The sequence below is a fragment of the Urocitellus parryii genome, chromosome 7 (genome assembly GCF_045843805.1).
Source record: "Urocitellus parryii isolate mUroPar1 chromosome 7, mUroPar1.hap1, whole genome shotgun sequence".
Classification (NCBI taxonomy): domain Eukaryota; kingdom Metazoa; phylum Chordata; class Mammalia; order Rodentia; family Sciuridae; genus Urocitellus; species Urocitellus parryii.
Window position 1 is genome coordinate 161,171,051 of NC_135537.1, and position 20,908 is coordinate 161,191,958.

Consider the following 20,908-nt stretch of genomic DNA (forward strand, 5'->3'; position numbering starts at 1 on the left):
AAGCTAAAAAGTATCCAGGAGGAGAACCTGAGGTACAGAGGTTCCATGTTCATTCAGTCAGCCGCACAGCCAGCCAGTAGAACAGGGCTGCTAGCCAGTAGCCCTCCTCCCCAGCTGGAAAAGTGAGAGGGGGGGCAGTGATTCAGTCCTCCAGTTTGGTGCGTGGCAATGACAGTGGGCAGGCAGCCTGCACTGGCGCTGTGCTTTTTTTTTGTAGATGACACAATATCTTTATTTATGTGGTGCTGAGGATGGAACCCAGTACCTCACACGTGCTAGGCAAGCGCTCTGCCACTGAGCTACAGCCCCAGCCCTGGTGCTGTGCCCTTAACATTGCCTTTTTTGTTGTTTTGTTTTGGTACTAGGTATTGAATATAGAGGCACTTTACCACTGAGCTACATCCCCAATCCTTTCATTTTTTGAGAGAGTCTTGCTACACTGCTTAGGCCTCACTAAGTTGCAAAGATTGGCCTCAAATTTGCAATCCTCTTGCCTCTGCCTCCAGAGTTGTTGGGATTACAGGTGTGCACCACCAGACCCTGCTTAATTAACATTGCTTATTAGTTGTATCTATAAATGGAATGTCACTGACCACATTCTTTCTTCAGACTCAAGCCATACACTGATTTTGCCCAAGCAGCCCCTAAAACTGGGACCAAAACTTTTAATTGGGGGGGGGGGAGGGGGGGAGTATATGTGGCGGAAGACATTCCCAAAGGACTCACACGTACCAGATGTACACAAAGCTTTTTGAGTTTTATTTTTTCCTTGGGTTGGAGATTCATCTTAACATGCATGCATTTTAAAACAGTAACGGGGTCTCGAACTGTTTCGAGTGGACATTAGACAAGCACAGGGGGTGGAAAATTCCTATTTAAAAAAATGAACTTGCAGTGGGAAGCTGAAAAGTCTCACCCATGGTGGGGTGGTAGGTTATCCTGCTTCCCTAAAAGGTGGACTCCAAACTTCGTATTTTTTGTTTACAATGATCTGACCTGATGTTGTGGTGTGCTGAGCAGCACAGGGCCTTCCCCAGGCCTGCCGCCCCTACCTCGTCACAAAATAGCTGTAAGTCCAAGTGTTCTAAAAATGTCTTCCCCAGCCTCTTTCCTGGGATCTCAGCATAACCTGCTAAGGAACAGCTGAGTCTCCTTTCCCTTCTCCATAAGGGCTACTCTTCATAAGTGGCATTTATCAAAGGAGGCCTAGTGTCATATCACTGCCCCTTGCAGACGGCAGGTCGATTTGGGGGTAGCTGTTTGAATGTGCTTCCCTTTGAGGACCCCGCTTCCTGCATTTCTGCCATTAAGTGAGGTCTCTAGACGTGAGGGGACCACAGGTCTAAGGCCAGAGCTCTGAGGGTTAACACACTGTCCTTCTAGCCCTCAACATTCAAATGCTAGAGAGTGCTAATGTTTTTCTCTCCAGACTTGATTTGGTAAAAAAGATAATAGGGGGTGGGACTGGCTATGAAGAAAGCCCCAGAATTGGCCGGGCAGACTGTGAAGGGGGAACATCTCTGGGGCAGGAGTCTCAAGTCTCTGTCTCACACCCTGAGCATTACCAAGAGCTGCTCAGGCCTAGAGCACAGGGAAAGTTGTGAAGGAGGGAGTGGGGGAAGGAGGAAAAGCTGCCTGTAGTGGAAACTTGAGTGCCACTGAGAACAGCCACAGGGGCCACTCATGGGTAAGCCACAGACCAGTGACCCCTGAGCTAGATGAGGACGGAGCACTGCTTCTGGAACTCTGCTCCTAGAACTGCTGGCTTCCCGGATGCCCTGCAACCCCACCAGCCTCAGAGAAGGCAAGTGTCCTGGAGGAAAGACCCCGTGGTTAATGAACAAGGACACAAGGCCAGGCTTTCGTCTAGGGGTCTGCCAGTGTGGTTTTCTAAGCACCCCTCACATCTTTCCAAGTACCCCCCACCATGCTGTTGTTGGTGATGACTGGGAGATGATTGCTCGGCTGTGACATTTCAGAAGAGGGACAGGGACAGAGACAGAGAAGTTGAGTAGATGTTACCCAGTAAAGGGGAGAATGAGGGAATGGAAAGGAACCCTGCCCTTATCTCACCCAGGCCTCACCATTCAGCCTAGTCCTTATTCCTATACCTTTGTTTCCAGGAGTCCCTAAATTATTCTGGGGTTCCATAAGACTGTTCAGCTTCTCTGCATGGCCTGGGGGAGGTAGGTTGGGAATAGTCCCTTCCCCTGAGACGCCTCCTACCGCCCACAAAGGGAATGGCAGGACTTGGGAAGGAAGAGGGAGCAGGTGAACGCCGGGATCAATTCATTTTCAGACTGCAAGCCAAACAACATCTTTATCATTACAAAAAAAGAGAAAGAAAACTTGTATAAACCATGATAAATAGGTTTTAAACATCTGAATGCCAAAGGAAGTAGAGGGCCAAACCCAAGGTTTTGAAGATAGCACAGAGAATGACCTTTAAAAAAAAAAAAAATCTAAAATCCACCAAACCACAGCTCAAATGTTTCGACCCAATCAACAATACTGTCAGGAAAACAAAAAGCATTTGAAACAGAATGCTACCTCTCAAAATGTAAACAATATATATATATATATATATGTATGTATATATATATATAATTTTTTTAAAAAACCCACAAAAACTCAATGTTAAACAAGTTAGATACCTGGTAGTTGCTTTAACTGATAAGATTGTGTGACATTTTTTGATACACATTATGGCAACATGATCAGCAGACCCAATGCAGAAAAGCTGGCGGGGCCCGAGGCTATGGAGGCTGCTGGAAGACAGCTTTCCAAGCTGTGGAGATGCTGGGCCTAACTGGGAACAGATCCAAAATTTCACTCTTGATTATGAGGTGGGGAAATCAAGTCCAAACATTATTCCTACATAATCCCTTTCCTAAGTCAAAATTGTTTTCTCCCAGAGCCACGTGGTTCCAAGTGTTTCCCGAGTCACTTCATGGCCCTGCTCTAATTGTTCAGAGCTAGCTCTGCCCTTCCAGAAGGGGGCGGCCCCAATGAGGCCCAAGAATGCTGCCTCCATTCCTTCCTGACCTGAATGCTGTGGGCAAGACACACACAGCATTGGTTTCTGCTCCAGAAGCTGAGCTTGGCCATTTTGGAGGAAGCCACAGGAAACCACCTATTCATTTAAAATGATTCACAAACCAACTTCACATCTTTGGGGTTATCTACAAATTTTACCATCTTTCATCCCAAGTTCCCAATTATTGGTGAGGGGGTGGGATGATATAGGAATGTACCACCCCCAACATGGAACAATGGAGCCATTTTCCCTCCTGGCGGACCAGCTGCTGATGGTAACAAAACAGGTGTGGCTCACTTCTGAGGGCCTGGGAGGCAGGCTGTGAGACTGCATGGAAATCCTGAAGGAAGCTGCAGGATGCCACTTCTTCTAGAGTCTTGTGGGCCACAGGTTTAGAGAGAGGCAATAAAAGAAAAACAGCCCCAATGCTGGGGCTGGGTCAAACCCCACTCAGGTTTTCAAGTTGGATTTCCTGAGTCACATCCTCAAGTGACTCAGAAGCAACCTCAGTTTCGGATGCCATACTCCTTGTTGTGGGTACCTTGCTTGCTATAACCGTCCAGGTGAAAAACCATGAGTACAGAGAGCCAGACATCTACATGGTGGGCCTGAGGCTTAAAGAGGTGTCTCTGCAAAGAGCACCCAGGTTCTCGGAGCTCTGTCCTCGGTGACAAGCCAACCACAGGTGAGAGTGCCTGGAGGTCAGTAGGAAGGAACAGATGAGGCTCACAAGACCTTATTTGACATACATCAGTTTTGGGGGTCTTCCCAAAGGAAGTTCCCATTTAAACACGAGAGTTCTGTTATATCCAAAGGTGCTTTCTAGGTCCTCTTGAGCCAATGAAGCAGGCTTGACAGAATATCTCAACTCCAGGGACCAAGAGAGCCTGGGACTTGGATGATGACCACAGGGTTCTCTGAGAACCAGCTGTCCAAGAGCCCAGCAGCTCCCTCACCCATTACCATCCCATGAGGATGGACCTGTTCCCCTTGGAGGTCTCCAACTCTGATCCAAGATGTCAGGCATTGGCCTGCAGTGCTCCTTTGGGAAGACAGCACTGAAGGATAGAACGGAGGAGTAAAAACGTAACATTTCACTTGGATCCAAGGTAGAAAGGTAGAAGAAATTATGCACAATACTCTATAAAATTAAAAAGTTAATCCAAGTAAGATCAAATGCAGCAGGGCGAGGTGTCTGACCTCTTCTCCTTGCTGGTGTCAGTGCACCCTGCTCGGAGCAGACCTCTGTGCTGGGCCTACCAGGTGCCTCTTTAATTGAAGGAAACTGAGAGCCGGGCAGGGATGGGAAGGTGGCCAAGGTGAGCAATGAAATTTCAGAAACAAAGCCCAAATAAACCCACCAAGTCACAAGATACCAAAGGGAACACCTTTGTAACCTGGGTCAAATGGGGAAAAAAAATCAAGGGTAAGCAGAAGGTGAGGTTATATCCTGTGAGCATGTGCATACACAGCACATCCCCCTCTTCCCTAGCTAAATCTGCTCTCAGTGTCACAGGCTACAGTCTCAATACTAAAGCCTTCCAGGCCCCCCACTCTGTTCCCTACCCTCCCATCTAGCCCCAATATATCCTCTCCCTCTCCAATCCCCGATCCCATATCCAGCTCTCTGGCTCTGGCTGAAGGCAGAAGAAAACTACGTCAGGATGTTGGACATGAACTCGTTGAAGCGTTTGGAGTACTGCTCAGGGTTCACAGTCGAGATCTCGGCCCCTGCCTGTAACACACAAGAGGCCCATTCAGGTCAGTTCCTTGCCCTTAACCAGGAGGCTGCATTTGGGAGGAGCCAGGTCTTCAGACCTCTTACTAGCATCAGAGATGAATACCACCCCCCAGACTGGGCAGGCCACCTCAGGAAGCAGTTCAAAGTGTCACGTCCCTGGCTCCACTCCTCTAATTTACACACTCAGGTCTGCAGTGAAGTAGAAAAAAGGCACTGGGGAGGTGGCAGAGAAGGCCTGGTTCTCTGTGGGGGGCCCTGTGTGGAGAACAGTAGTTTCAAGCTGTGGGGAAACAGGCCAATGGGGAGCAGTGTGGGCATGTAAACAAAGCTATTCCTGGCCATTCAACAAGACGCACAACATGCCCAGCAGCCCCCAGGGAAAGAAGCTGGCGGGCTCAGGGCCCAGAGGGCCAGAGAACTGGAGAAAAAACAAGTTGTGTTTATTACCCAGACTGGCAGGTGGGGGTGGGGTATGGATGGGCAGGGGACACAAGGCAAGGGAGCTCTGTGCTGGGAAGGAATGGGGTGGAAGAGCACTTTCTAGAGCAGAAGGCCCAAGGTCTCCTCCTGGGGGTCCAAGGGTGAGTACAGATGTATCCCACTGGGCTGGCCCTGGAGGAAGAAAGAGAGCGCTCACCCCATGCTTCACTGTTTTGGCAGCGTGTGCAGCTTTCTTCTTAGCATCATATGGGGTGAGGATGTCAATGATGGCCATGAAATAGACCTCCTTTTTGGGGGCACCTGAAACGTGAGTAGAAGCAGGAGAGGAGGAAGAAGTGGTAGGGAGAAGAGCCAAGAGCCTCTAGGGCACACCCATGATCCTTCAATTGAGGTTCACATTATCCCTATCACTTTGACGAAGAGACCAATGGGTCCTTCTCAGAAGCTTTCACATTCTAATCTTATTTGATCCTCACAGCCACCCCATAGGGACCTCTTACTTAGCATCAGAGATGAATACCAGCCCCCCAGACTGGGCAGGCCACCTCAGGAAGCAGTTCACATGTCTCATGTCCTGGCTCTACTCAGTATGCTTAAGGTCTGTCCATCCTATGGCCAGAGCAGGGCATGCCTTGGTCACTGAGGACCAGTGCAGAGGGGAAGGCAGGCCTGACAAATAGAACCCCAAGACCCAAATTCCTGTGGGTGACGGCTAAAGAAGTCTTCAAGCAGAAAGAGGCCAAAGTCGGCCTCAAGGTAATGAGGTGAAGGGTGGATATCCACCACCAGTGCCCAGACGTCTTGCCCTAGAGGGGAAAGTGGGCAGGCCAGCATAGGCTCCTACTTACTTTCGTGGCTTTTCATGGCATAGACATCAACAGAGGGGTCGAACTCCCCAGGACCAAAGAACCGGGGAAAGCTGAGGAGGTTGCCAGGGCTATCCGGAGGTGTGCCATAGGAGCAGAGCAGGTTGCTGCCCACCCCGTCGTTCTCACATTCCTCGTCCTCTGCTCGCTCCTCCACCTCCATCTCCTCCTGCTCAGCCCGGTCCACATCATGGATGCCTACCAGCAGGCTGTAGTCCATGATCTTCAGCTGGGCCAGGAACTAGGGAGGGACAGAAAGATGGAAGGTGTTACACAGGCCATCCCAATGGCATCTGGAAAGGGGGAAAAAGGGTTTCTTTCAACTCAATTCTACACACAGTTATGAAACAGATACTGACTCTGCCCTGGTGAGCTCATGTTTAACAGGGATGGCTACCCCACAGGGGCAAAGAGGTGTGGAAACTGACAGCAGGGGCTAGAGGACTTCCTTGAGGAAAGGCACTAAGGCTGCAGAATAAAGCAGTAGTCCAGATGGTTTGGGACCCACTGAGGCCATGAGTTGAAAAAAATAACAGTGTGTTACACTATGAAAGAGGCTAGAGAGGCAGATGAAACACAGCAGAGTCTCTCAAGTGCAGCTCTCACTACGAGTCTCAACCCATTATGAACCCAATGTAGTGGGCTGGAACTAGGACTTTTTAAAAATTATAAAATAAGGGGCTGGGGTTGGGGCTCAGTGGTAGAGTGCTTGCCTAGCATGTATGAGGCACTGGGTTCGATTCTCAGCACCACATAATAATAAATAAAATAAAGGTCCATTGACAACTAAGAAAATATTTTTTAAAAAAAATTATGAAATAAGCCGGGTGCAGTGGCACACACCTGTAATCCCAGTGGCTTGGGAGGCTGAGGCAGGAGGATTATGAGTTCAAAGCCAGCCTCAGCAAAAGCAAGGCAGTGAGACCCTGTCTCTAAATAAAATACAAAATAGGGCTGGGGATGTGGCTCAGTGGTCGAGTGCCCCTGGGTTCAATCCCCAGTATCCCACCAAAAATTATTAAATAAGACAAAACAGAATAAAAAATATCAGCATGCAACTGCAGTTGTGGGTCAGTAGTAGTACACTTGGTGTGAGGCACAGGGTTCGATCCTCGGCACCACATAAAATAAATAAACAAAACAAAGGTATTGTAACCATCTACAACTAAATGTGTGTGTGTGTGTGTGTGTGTGTGTGTGTGTGTGTATCAGCCTGCATAACATGAAATAAGAGTAGATAGTGTGGGGCACAGTGACACATGCCTGTAATCCCAGCAGCTCAGAAGGCTGGGGCAGGAGGATCATGAGTTCAAAGCCAGCCTCAGCAGCTTAGTGAGGCCCTAAGCAACTCAGTGAGACCTTGTCTCTAAATAGAATATAATAAAGGGCTGGGGATGTGGCTCAGAGGTTAAGGGCTTCTAGGTTCAATCCCCGGTACAAAAAAAAATAGAGAGACAGTGGGACCACAAAGATCAGGAAATAACACCAATAGTTAACAAGTTAACAAATGGGATGGCATCAAATTAAAAAGCTTCTGCACAGCAAATAATTAGGACTGTAAAGAGAGAAAAGAAGTAGAGAAAATTGAAGAAAAATTTTGCTAGCTATTCTTATGTCAGAGGAGTAATATCTAGAACATATAAAAAAGTGAAAAATTTAACACCAAAACCCAAATAACCTAACTAATAAAAGGAAAAATAAATTAAACAAATACTTTCAAAAGAGGAAATACATATGTCAACAAATATATGAAAAAATATTTAACATCATTAGGAATTAGAGAAATGCAAATCAAAACTACAGTAGATTTCATTTCACACCAGTTAGAGTGACAGTCATAAGAATACAAACAATAATAAATGCTAGAGATGATGTGGAGAAAAAGGAATACTTTTCCACTGTTGGTGGTATCATAAATTAGTACAACCACTACGGAAAAGTAAGGAGGTTCCTCAAGACTAGGCATGGGACCACCATACGTCTTGGCTATACCACTCCTTGGAATGTATCCTAAGGGATCAAAGTCTTCATACTGTAGTGATCGATACGTACCCATGTTTAGAGCAACTCAATTCTCAATAGCCAAACTCTGGAACCAGTGTATTTGTCCATTAATCGGTGAATGGATAAAGAAAATGTATATACACAATGGAGTTTTATTCAGTTGTAAAGAAAAATGAAATTTATGTTATTTGCAGGAAAATAGATAGAACCAGAGACCATATGTTAAGCCAAATAAACCAAACTCCTCAAAAGTCAAGGATTGTGTGTTTTCTCTCATGGAAGTTAGAGAGGAAAAGGAAATGCGGGGGTGGGGGTGGAGATGGGGGTGGGAATCTCATGAAAATCAAAGGGAGATCAGTTAGAGGAAAGGGACCAGGGAGTAGAAGGAAGGGAGGGAGCAGGGAAGTGCTAGAAAGTGACACTGGCCAAATTATGTTGTTACAGTGTGTCCACATATGAATATATAACAACAAATTCCATCATTATGCACAACTATAAAGAACCAATAAAAAAATACAGAAAGAGGAAAAAAAAGAGCAGCTGGTGCTCCAGTTGTATGTGTGTGTACTTTGTTGGCTACAAAAAAAGGTACTTCTAACTGGGGGTAATAGGCAAAGTTTGAAAAACTATATAATTTGGCTTCTTTACCAGTCAAGGTAAAAATGGAGAGAAAGAAAAAGGAACACCACATAAGAATGACAGAGCCAACCACCATTCTCACCCATTTCCTGCAGGCAGGCCCGGCTGTGTGGAGCTTGGGGAGAATCCTGGACCCGCCCCTGGTACCATAGGCCTCCCCTTGCCACATCTCAGTTTCCTCATGTGCATGATGAGTGCTGTGAGCAGGATGGTGTCTTCAGTTCTTCGTTTAGGATTTCATAGCTTGAGAATAACAAAGTTTGTGGGAATAACACCGGATGGAACTGGCCAGCCGGCATTCCAAATCAGCCAAGAATGAGAGTCTAGTCACCATCAGACATGTGCCAGGTACTGTGCCATGGTTACAAACAGCCTGCAGCACCAGGAAACTGTCGGACCAACCACTGTGCTAGGGGTCTAGGAGGAGCACCTTCAGAGAACTAGAATGACTCCAAGCACAGTCTGGAACACAACCCAAAGCACAAGAAGCCCCAAGACTGGGAGATCAGCAGAATCTCCTTAGTAGAAGATCAATAGGTGGCATGACCACAGCACCCCTGGACAAGGTCTTCTCAAGACTAGGGAAAGGAGGAACAAGGGTTCCAAGAAGGACAGAATCCATGAACACCACCCCCAACCACCAAAGAATAATCACAGAGCAACATGCACTGAAAACAAATTAGCTGAGTAAACTGCCTTAAATTCATATTAGAACCAGGAAAGAGGAAAAAAGACTCAGAACAAACTGAGTTATCAGAGCATAAAAGACAGAATGAAGGAACAAACATATGAGGGTAAGGAAAAGCTTCCTAGCAAAAAGGTTATTACACACATATTCACAGTAGCATTATTCACAATAGCTACAAGGTTGAACCAACCTAAGTATGATGGCCAGTTTTCTTTTGGGGGATAGGTACTGGAGATTCAACTCAGGGGCAATTTACTGAGCTATATCGCCAGCCCTTTTTTTTTTTTTTTTGTTTTTAGAGAGAGAATTTTTAATATTTATTTATTTAGTTCTTGGCGGACACAACGTCTTTGTTTGTATGTGGTGCTGAGGATCGAACCCGGGCCGCACGCATGCCAGGTGAGTGCGCTACCGCTTGAGCCACATCCCCAGCCCCTCGCCAGCCCTTTTTAAATATTGAGACAAGTTCTCAATAAACTACTGAGGCTGGTCTTGAATTTAAGATCTTCCAGTCTCAGCCTACCAAGCCACTAGAATTACAGGCATGTGCCAACATGCCCAGCATGATGGGCAGTTTTGTGTCAACTTGTGTACCCAGTATCCTGGACTGGACATTTGGTCAAAGCATTAATTTTGGAAAGTCTGTGAGCATGTTTCTGGATAACATTAACATTTGGATCAGTAAACTGCATAAAGCAGATTGCTCTATCCAGTGTAGACTTTCACACTTCATCCAATCAGGTAAAGGTCTGAATAGAATAAAAAGGCTGACAGACTCTTCCCATGAGCAAGAGGAACCCCTGCCTGACTTCCTCATGGCTTTTGAACTCAAGGTAAAAGTGGAGAGAAAGAAAAGGGAACACCACATAAGAATGACAGAGCCAACCACCATTCGCACCCATCTCCTGGCTATAATCAGCTTGCCAACTATAAATCTTGTCAGCTGCCATCTTCACATGGGCCTATTCCTCATAATAAATCTCTTTTTATAAAGAGATCTTTTTTATAAATCTCACTGATTGCTTCTCTGGAAGACCCTAATACACCAAGTGTCCACCAACAGATGAATGGATAAACAAAATGTGGTATATAACACAGTTGAATATTATTTAGCCTTAAAAAAAAAAAGAAGTTCAGATACATGCTACAACATGGATGAACCTTGAAGACATTATGCTAAATGAAATAAGGCAGTCACGAAAGGACAAATATTGTATGATTCTACTTATATGAAGTTCTTAAGTAATCAATTTCATAGAGACAGAAAGGAGAATGCTGTTTCCCAGTGGCTTGAGGAAGGAGAGAATTGGGAGTCAGTGTTTAATGGGGATACAGTTTCAGCTGGGGAAGATGAAATGGTGGAAATGTTTGCAGAGCAACGTCAGTATGCTTGATGTCAATAAGCTATACACTTAAAAACAATTAAGATGATGAGTATTATTATACAGATGCTCCTTAATTACAATGGAATAATATTCCAGGAAACCCATCACAGGTTAAAAATATCTAAGTCAAAAGTGCATTTAATACAGCTAACCTACTAGACATTATATCTTAGCCTCACCTACCTCAAACAGGCCCAGAACACTTACATCAGCAATTAAGTGTGACTTAATCATTTAATACAAAGGTTATATTAAGTGTCAGAAGAGCTCATGTAATTTATTAAATACTATATAATACACTACAAACTATCAGCTGTTTATGCTCATACTGCATGACTGTGTGGGAATCTGAGCTCACTACTGCTGCCCAGCAAAACAAGAGAGTAACCTATTGCACACTGCTAGCCCAGGAAAAGAGCAAAGGCCAAAAATCAAAACATGGTTTCTCCTGAGTGCATTTCTCTTTTGCACCAATACGAAAACCACCATAAGCAAGGGACTATCTATAAGTGTTGTTTTTTTTTTAAAATATTTATTTTTTAGTTTTAGGTTGACACAATATCTTTATTTTATATTTATGTGGTGCTGAGGATTAAATCCAGTGCCTCATGCATACTACAGTCTACCACTGAGCCACAACCCCAGCCCCTATGAGTGTTTTATGACAATAAAAAAAGGTTGGTTTGTTTGTTTTTGTTTTGTTTTGGTGGGTTCTGGGGATTGAATTCAGGGGTGTTCTACCACTAAGTGACATCTTCAGACATTTTTGTTGTTGTTGTTTTTAATTGTAAGGCAGATTATCACTACATGCTGAGTTTGGCCTTGAACTTATGATCCTTCTGCCCAAGTCTCCCATATCACTAGGATGACAAGTATGCACCTTTAACTTTTACAAAATTTATAACAACCAGCCAGGTGCAGTGGCACACACCCGTAATCCCATCAGCTCAAGAGGCTAAGGCAGGAGAATCGCAAGTTCAAGGCTAGCCTCAGCAACTTAGCGAGACCCTGTCTCTAAATAAAATTAAAAAGGGACTGAGGAGGTGGCCCAGTGGTTAAGCTCCCCTGAGTTCAATTCCCAGTACAAAAAAATAAAACAAAATAAAATAAAGTTTATAGCAACAAACTTAGTGAGACCCTATCTCAAAATAAAGCAATAAGGGCTAGAGATGTGGCTCAAGCGGTATTACGCTCGCCTGGTATGCGTGCGGCCTGGGTTCGATCCTCAGCACCACATACAAATAAAGATATTGTGTCCACCGAAAACTAATGAATAAATAATAAAAAATTCTCTCTCTCTCTCTTAAAAAAAAAGAAAAAAAAAGCAATAAAAGGGAAATTATCTGGAAGACTTTATTACACCAAGCATCCTCCAAAAGACGGGAATATAGCTCAGTGGTAAAGCACTTGCTTAGCATGATCCCCAGCTCCACAAAAAACAACAACAACAAAACAAAAAAATCCACAGAGGAGGCACTATGTGTTATTGTGGTCCAGACAACAGAATCAGTTTTGAGCACGTGGCTCCACTGGAAGTCCTATTACAATTAGGAGTAGCTGGGGAGGTAAGGAATCAGAACCAGAGAGAGCCTCTTTGTGTGTGTGTGTGTGTTGGGGAGCGGGGGGTAGGACTAGGGGGACTGAACCCAGAGATGCTCTAGTACTGAGCTATAACAACAAATAGAGTCTCACTTAATTGCCAAGGTTGCCCTTGAACTTGTGATCCTCTTGCTGCCTCAGCCTCCTGAGTCACTGGGATTATAGGTGTGCACCACTACACTACTCTTGGATCTGGTTGATGGATCATTTTTTTTTCAGTTGTTTATGAAATAGATTTTTATTTTCATTTTTTTTTCATGTGGCGATGAGGATCAAACCCAGTGCCTCATGTGTGCTAGGCGAGTGCTCTACTGCTGAGCCACAACCCTGATGGTGGTGTATCTTAACAGCTGGTTTCCACTGTTGTAATGCTAGATGCCCTTTCTACTATGAAGACACCACCAGAAGGTGAGTTTGAAGATGGGGACAGAGAGAGACAGGGAAAAGCATTCCCAACATTTCACAGCACAAATGGTGGGTTTCCAATAATTGTCCACAGGCACAACCGTTAGGTGCAAACATTTGCCTACACCGCTCACATCACCACCTTTCTTTTGTCTGTGCTCCTGGAAAGGGGTAAATTCTATTTTTCTGAGGGCTGAACAGGCTCCTATTCTGAGTAAATGAGGGACCCTGTCTAGTCATGGTGAAGACAAGGCTTTTAGGAAGTACCTCAACATCCCGCTTCAGTTTCTCCAGGAAGTTCTTTTTACTCTCTTCCCCCACATGCAGCTTCTGTCCTTCATTGAGGAAGTCATTATCTTTGAATGTTGGCAAGTCCTTGGCCTGGAGAGCAACAGCAGCATTAAGTTAGGTGGGCTCACTCACTTGCCCCAGGGAGAACGAGCTGTTCTGCTGAGAGCAGTGTGTGAAAAGGGAAGGGGTTTCTTTTTAACACAAGATGCAGAGTTTGCTCATTAGCAGCACAGGAGCCTACAGGCCCAGGCTTTGGATAGGCAGGAATGGCAAATATGTGCCATATGTCAGACAATGAGGACTGACCAAAGGATCCTTTCATGCTGAACCTGGACTATGCCAGAGCTCAGAATGACTCTTGCTGAACTATAACATGTAAACCGTCTCCATCCCGGCAAGACCATAAAGAACCCAGAGAGAGCAGAAGTAAAAGGCTGGAGACTGAGGCCTATACCAAGGTCAAGCAGGTGCTTAGTAACAGAAATGTACTGGTGACAGCTGCATGTCTGGGAACCAGGCTAGGGGCTGTGGAGGGGGAAGGACAAGATGGCCAACAGAAGGTGTTTCTGATTCCAAGCAACCCTTCCACACTTGCTCAGCGCCAGCATACCTTCTCTTTGTCACTTGCTTCTCTGGCAACAGTAGAACCCTGAAAGGATAAGAGCCATCAGGAGAAGTTCAGCAGAGGCAAACTCCTTTGAGCAGACAAACATGCACTAGAGTTTGGGGAGAGCTGGCAGGTGAATGGAAATAGGCTGGTTAGTACCCTAGAGGGGCCAGGAGGCAGCAACTTGTCCACTCACTCAGCATAGCCCACTTACAGAGCTCTGACTACAGTTACAGAACTTTCAGTCTAACAGGGGACATGGACATTAAACAGTGAGTACACAATTCATCAATTCATTATAATGGTGCTAAGTGGTATGGGGAGGAGACACTCTGACACTATGAGAGCATGTAATGCAGGGGATGCTCCTGGAATGGGGAGGAGCAGTGGCCAGGGCCTACTTGCTGGAAGCAGCAGCATGTGAATTGAAGCTAAGGAGGCAGCCCTAAGGTGGGGGAAGGGCAGGGCTGCTGAGAGGGAACCTATTCAGCCAGTATATGTAGAATCCTGGGATGGGAAGGAGCATAGGCACTGCAGGGATGCAAAGAAAATCAGTGTGGCTGCAGCAGAGGGAGGGGACAGCAGTATGAGGTGACAGAAGTCAGGAAGCCTGGTTCAAGAACAGTGGAGCACCCTGGTTCACAGCCCCAAGTGCATCCTTCTCAAAGCTTAGAAATGTACTTGCACTGTCACTCCACAGGGCCTGGACAGATGTCAGAGTATGAGCATCAGCATGGCCTGTCCCTGCACTGCTACCCTGGGTGTGCACAACTCACAGACAGGAGTTGAACAGTATCTATTGTTATGTACATATGGTACATTTGTCACTGCATTCTGGACTTCAAGTAAGAATGGTCTGTAAGAAGCAGGCACATCAACTCCTGAGTCACTTGTCATGCCAATGCATGTGCTCTAGCTTTCCCAACCAGGCAGAAGTCAGAGCAATGGTCTCTCACAGCCTCAGACATAAGGTGGCCACACTGCTGGGAAACACAGAGCCCTTTACCTTGAGGTCATACTTGCGGTGTACAGTGAGACGATGGCTAAACACATTCCTCGTGACCACCATGTAGGTTTCCACGCCGTCCACGGTCAGGCGGTACATGCCCAGGAACTGTGGCAGAAGGGTGTTACCATGACACTCCACTATGAACTAGAATGGGAAGCAGGAAGACAGGGAAGGTTAAGGAACACGAAGGTGCCGAGCATGAATGGGGCTCTACCAGGCTAACATGTTCCCCAGCTCCCTGGATTCTACTTCTAGACTAGTGGTTTTTTCAAGTGAGTTCTGTGAAATAATAGGGGTTGCTCAGACTTACAACAAGCGACAGCCACCCCTCATCCACCTGGCATGGCAGAGTAGGGTTAGTTGAGCAGGCAGTGCAGAGTCCCTCCAGGAGACAACCTAAGATTTTTTTTTGTGGTGCTGGGGATGGAAGCCAGGGCCTTTTGCACGCAAGGCAAGCACTCTCTCTACCAACTTTGCTATATCCCCAGCCCGCCACCTAAGATTTTGTTTGCAATAGGATTCCACAGTAGGACAATCATGGATCCAGGCCTTGCTCTCCTCTGTCAGCCTAATGTAGGAAGGCCAAAGGGCAGAGAGGAGCTGCAGAGGTAGGGATGGGACCCAGCGTCTGGGAGAACAGAGTGGTCCCACCCAAAGCTCTCATTGCTGAAACCCCCCAAAGACCAGAGTTCCCTTCACCACTCCTCTGGTGTCACAGAGAGAAGGCCCAGGCAGGCTTAGGACAGGCACCCACATGGCACCACAGTACTCCCTGCTTTCTCCCTGGGCAGGTTCCAGAGGAGTGGAAAGATGGAATGGGAAGGAATCAACCCTGCTGCCCCACCTCTTTCAGAAGAAGCAAGGCAGATGCCACAGGATGAAAACTCTCCAACTCAGACAACAAAAGGCTGTTTAACCGAGACTGAGTCAGCAACATGCCTTTGTGGCTCCCTTTCATGGGCTGTGGCTCAGTGTTTGTTAAAGCCTTTGCCTGGCATGCATGAAGCCCTGAGTTCAATTCCCAGCACCACAAAAAATAAAATAGGCATTTCACCTCACAGAAACAGGGAGAAGCTACTGCTTGGTTATCAGGAAGCATTTTCCACTACTAGAGAGGACATGGCCAGGGTTCCTGAGAAGCCCACCAGGAGTCCCCTCTCCTTCTTCTAACCCATTCTCCACTGCCCAGGCTTGGGACTCACCATACCTGGTGGTATTTCTTTAAGATGTTGTGCATCTCAGCCACATCCTCACTTGACACAGTCTTGATGACAAAGCGTCGGTCATAGGTGGTAAGGAAACGTGTACCACACCGGCCCTGGCTGTCACTGTTGATGGGGGCACTGCGTGTCACTGAGTTCTGAGAGTCCAAGACAAAAGCAGCTGGTTTTGGAAAAAGGCATAAAGATTCTTTTCTTCTTCTTCTTCTTCTTCTTCTTTCTTTCTGCAGTACTGGAGATGAACCCAGAGCCTTTCACGTGCTAGGCAAGCTACACTATAGTCCTAGGACTCTGACTTTGATTCTGAATCTTCTCTGATGGGCTGGATTGTTCAAATGTCAAAAACACTACAACAGAGGGTTCCCAGATGGGACCTTATCCACCTATTTGTTCTTGAGGTATTCATAACCCTTCCTAAAATCTTCCTCTACAATGATAAATTGACCCTTACAATCTGCCCCGATCTTAGACTAGAATAGGAAGAGGACTGACTATGAAGTGTCATTTCATCTTGATCCTAGAGAGCTAACCTACAAACTAAAACAGCCTCAGATTTGAGGGGGCTGATTCTAATCCTGACCCTATAAACCATATTACCTTAGGTGAGCCATACTTCACCCTGAGTTTCCTCAACTGAAATACTAGGAGGCAGATCAAGTGGATTTCTCCAATCTCTTGAGTGACAAAGACCAAGCTTAGGAAAAACGCAACGGGGGCCTAGCATAAGGACACAATGGACACAGTCACCTCTTTTCCCTGTATTAACCCTGAGGCTCAAAAACCCTTCCCAAAATGGGAGGCTGATCCTCAACTTCTGGTCATCAACCTGCCCCCTCATCTCAGCTTCCTGCTCTTCTGTGAATGACTAGAAGGAAGTTCTGGGAGACTTTCTGGCTCTGCCCCTACTCAATCTCAAGTCCCCACTAGGATCAGAGAGCAGGAGAGATGGGGGACAATGTGAGTTGACCAAAAGCCATGTGTTCACACAGTAGACCCCTGGGAGACAAGGCTGAGGGGAGACCCCAGTTGTTCCCAAGAACATGGAGATCCACTCATAGAAGTACCTCCTTTCCAGATCCCTGCCCCATCTCTTACTGAGGACTCTAATTTCTACTGTCACCCAATGACTCCTCAAAAAACCATATGGGGGGCTGGGATTTTAGCTCAGTTGGTAGAGCACTTGCCTAGCATGTGTGAGACGTGTGGGTTTGATCCTCAGCACCACATAAAAATAAAATAAAGGTATCGTGTCCATCTACTATAAAAAACATTAAAAAAACATGGGGGGATAAGCGCCATCTTCATGGAGGAAACTAAGTCTGAAGGGTTGATGGGCTCTCTATGTTCCTTGGAAAAGGTGCTAAATTAAAGGAGCTCCCCAGAAATAGGACATCCCCAACCCAGAAATGCTGAACAGGCTGCATGAATGAGTGACCTCTCTCCATGCCTGTGCCTCTGCCAATTAGACTTGCAGCTGTGAGCCCAGGTGGAGGTGCAGCTCCGCCTGCCTTAGGTCCAGGCAGCTTCTTCCCACTAAATCACTGGTAGCCCATGAGCAGAGGCCCTGCCCAGAATGTCAGCCCTGCTGCCCTCATTTCAGTCTTGAGCAGTCATGTGCCCATCAGGCTTTTAGAGGCAAAATGCAGACATGGGATAATGTGGTGAGATAGTCCAGGGACGAGGAAGGAACCAAAGGAGAAAGAAGGTATCCCAGCAATTTGGGGTTCCAACAATGGCAAGAAGTTTTTAGAAAACCTCAGGCTCCAGACAGGTCATGATTTAGTTCAGGGTCTGATCCTAGCAGAGGCGGATGGGGGGACCTCACAGTACTTCTTAGATGTGGACATTCCTGGGTGCTCAAAGCCCTGAGATCTCCTCCTCCTTTCACATACCCCCAGCCTCCTAGTCAGGATATTGTGTCTATAGCAGGCCCCCAGAGTGAAGGCAGGGAGGGACATTTGTGCCTGAGGCCCACTCTGCTCCTGTGAACTCTGTGAAAGGCTTACTGGGATTGAGTGGCTTACTGGGATTGAGTAGGCATCTGTTTTAGGTTTTACTGTGCTTGTACACTCCCCTTTTTCCACCACAAATGATTGAAAGTCAGCCATGTTTTGAAAACTATAAGGTGAAGTGAAAAATTCTCCCACCTTTACCTCTAGGCTATCTGCTAGGGGAAGAAGGTCCAAAGAGAAGGGCAAGGTATAGAAGGGACTGAAGCCAGACTGAATGGACTCTGAGTCAGACTATCATGTTCTGATTTGGGGACTGATTCCTCTCAACAGGCTTCTAAGACAGTATCACCCCCTGAAAGGGTCAGTTGCCCTGATATGCCTACCCCACTCCCACCACCAGGATAGGGGACAAGTTTAAGAGGTGACACTCATACCTGGGAAGAGGTTACACTACCCTTGAAGTCTTCCTTTTCTAATCTGTCTTATCTGCTTTAAGAGGCCTCATCTCTCGCTGGCAACAATTCTCTCTTAAGTCAAACTACGAGGAGAGGGTTCTTCAGCCTAGACTGGGAATGTCAGACTGAAATGAAGCAGCTTCCACACATCCCTCTCCCTCCCACTATTCACCCTCCCAGGGACAGGAATGTGAGCTGAGGCATCCTCAGAAGCACATCTAAAGCCCAGCAGTCCTGGGAAAGACTGCATGAACTAGAATAAGATGTGACAGGGGGGACACAAGGACGGCTGATGCTTTTTCCTCTATTTGTCCTGTGGCTTCCTGACCCCACTCCATTCCCAAACCTTCCAGGTTTTACTAGACAGCCCATACCTGGTAATCCTGATCATCAATCCCAAACCTCTCACGGAGATTTCGGAACACCATCGGGCAGTACTCCTTAAACTTAAAGCGGCTGGGGAGGTTCTCCCTAGGGAAAGTAGAGCATCACTCAGCTTCATTCTGACATCAGAACTCCTCAAATTGTGGCCCACAGACTGCCCCAACCTGAACAATCTTTCATACTTAAATGCTGATTTCTAGGTCCTAGGAACTCTGGAGGTAAGTCTGGAAATCTGCATTTTTAATAAACACTGCTGGTGATTCTAAGCATGTATAAACTTGAAATTTTTACACCTAAGCCAGGCCCAATGGTACACACCTATAACCCCAGCTACTTGGGAAGCTGAGGCAGGAGGATGAATAGTTTGAAGCAAACTTTGCAAAACCCTGTCTCAAAACAACAAAAAAAGTTACGTCTCTATTCACTTTGTAAATATTAATATAGTCATATACTTATGGCTTGTGTACTTTTCTGTATGTGTCCTTCAATAAAATTTAAAGGAGAAAAAAAAACTAGCCCTGTGAAGTGAGACTGTGTGTAGGGCGTACCTCACAGGTACTGTAAGTGCTACCGCAGGTCACAGCATGTGAACTTCTGCTGTGAGGCAATATTAGTCTATAGGGAAAGACCCCTCTCACCAAAGGCCTCTCTCCTCTGGGGATGTTCCTACTGAAACATCCTGAATGGGTATTCAAGACATCCTGCCCTGGGCTTCTACTGGGATGTAGGAAAAAGTGAGGTATGATGAGATCCCCACTCAGTTAACTGGGATCCCATCTTTTAAAGCCATTTTTCTGACTTCTGGCACCAATCTATACCCTTTCCACTCCTTAGACTGATCAGAGGATTGGATCCTGAAATGGCTGGTGGTACACTGACACCTCTGGAGCCCTGGGCTTCTGGATCAGAATCACCTCTTTTTCTACCTGAGTGGAGACCTGCTTCTCCTTCCTTAGGTAGCCACTTAGCAGGTGGCAGCTATGAAGACAGATGGCTTCTAGAACAAGATGTTATTATTAACGATGGCAAAGAGAGAGAGGCCACTAAGGGATATTCTGAAATCAAGCTTTTCCTCTGAGCTAACAGTCTGGGAATAGTGGGGTGACAGCCTACCTGGTAATGTGGTAAAGGCTTTAGGACAAAGGAGAGTAGAACCAGGATGGACACAAAGAAAGGAACATAGTAAATAGCAAAGGGTCCCTGGGGAAACAGTAGGATGAAAAAACAAGGCCTCAATAGGGCTTAGAGCAGGCTCCCAACGGTACCAGGTGAGATGGCTACTGAAGGGTCTCCAACAGTGTCTGAGACAACCTTCAGACACTGGTGATATTCCAAGAAGCTACAAGGGACAAAAATAGGAAGAGTTACTTTGGGTAGTGCCCTTGAGCACTATGCTTAGCCTGTTTACACACCAGTCAGGGAGAAAAGCTCTTGGCTCACTGCAGGCCAGGAAAATGCCTGGATGGTTCCTGCCTCAGACTAAGATCAAGATAGGGCCATTACTGAAGCCACATACTAGATACCCCAGCTCCCAAATCGCTCATCTCTCCAGAGCTAGCCCTCCATGAATCACCCAGGACCTAGCCACACATCCCAAGAGACACTGGAGGTGGCAGATAAAGAAATGCATTGACCAGAGAATGCCATGGAGAGAAAATGTCATTACAAATGAATTTTCCTAGCCAGCTTATCAACTCTGAGACAGATGCACTATTATACTCTGCCAGGTGCTGGCGTGGCCCACCATGCATGAGGCCACAGAGGTTTGAAGGAAAAAAATGCTCATAAAACTTGAGCCCACTCAGTAAGCAACTTACTTATTGAAGAGATGATTATCCACCTTGATCTTGCTGTAGGCTTTGAAGTCATCTGGCATTAGCATGACAGGGACAGGGACATTGCTCAGCTCATTGATCTGTAAAGCAAAAGAAGAGGGAGGTCCTTGAGATAATATGCTATCATGTGGAATGCCACCATCCGTCTACAGATTCCTTCCTTGTCTTTATTTCTGCCCTTCTCAAGTTCCCAACCTTATGTCCACCTGTTGGAATTCTCCCTCTAATAAGGTACAGCTCAAAAGGTACCTCCTTCATGAAGCTTTCCACAGTACTCCAGACCATAAATAAATATTCTTTCCCTACTTGGAATTCCTGAAGCATTGTATATATGCTTCCTTTGGCCATCT

The 20,908-nt window shown here is 46.2% G+C and overlaps 1 protein-coding gene across 1 annotated transcript in view; it reads right to left on the reverse strand.

Annotated features, from left to right (window-relative positions):
• Window positions 1–738: 738 nt before the first annotated feature.
• Window positions 739–20,908, reverse strand: part of Pip4k2b (phosphatidylinositol-5-phosphate 4-kinase type 2 beta) — a 32,056-nt gene continuing 11,886 nt past the window's right edge. Inside the window, exons 2-10 of the mRNA XM_026386744.2 lie at window positions 20,541–20,638; window positions 18,714–18,810; window positions 15,920–16,072; window positions 14,710–14,856; window positions 13,707–13,745; window positions 13,073–13,186; window positions 6,068–6,326; window positions 5,416–5,519; window positions 739–4,772 (exon numbers count right to left, since the gene is read on the reverse strand). Coding sequence (XP_026242529.1) covers window positions 4,692–4,772; window positions 5,416–5,519; window positions 6,068–6,326; window positions 13,073–13,186; window positions 13,707–13,745; window positions 14,710–14,856; window positions 15,920–16,072; window positions 18,714–18,810; window positions 20,541–20,638 — 1,092 coding nt within the window. The 3' untranslated portion in view covers window positions 739–4,691. The remainder of the gene's footprint in view (window positions 4,773–5,415; window positions 5,520–6,067; window positions 6,327–13,072; window positions 13,187–13,706; window positions 13,746–14,709; window positions 14,857–15,919; window positions 16,073–18,713; window positions 18,811–20,540; window positions 20,639–20,908) is intronic.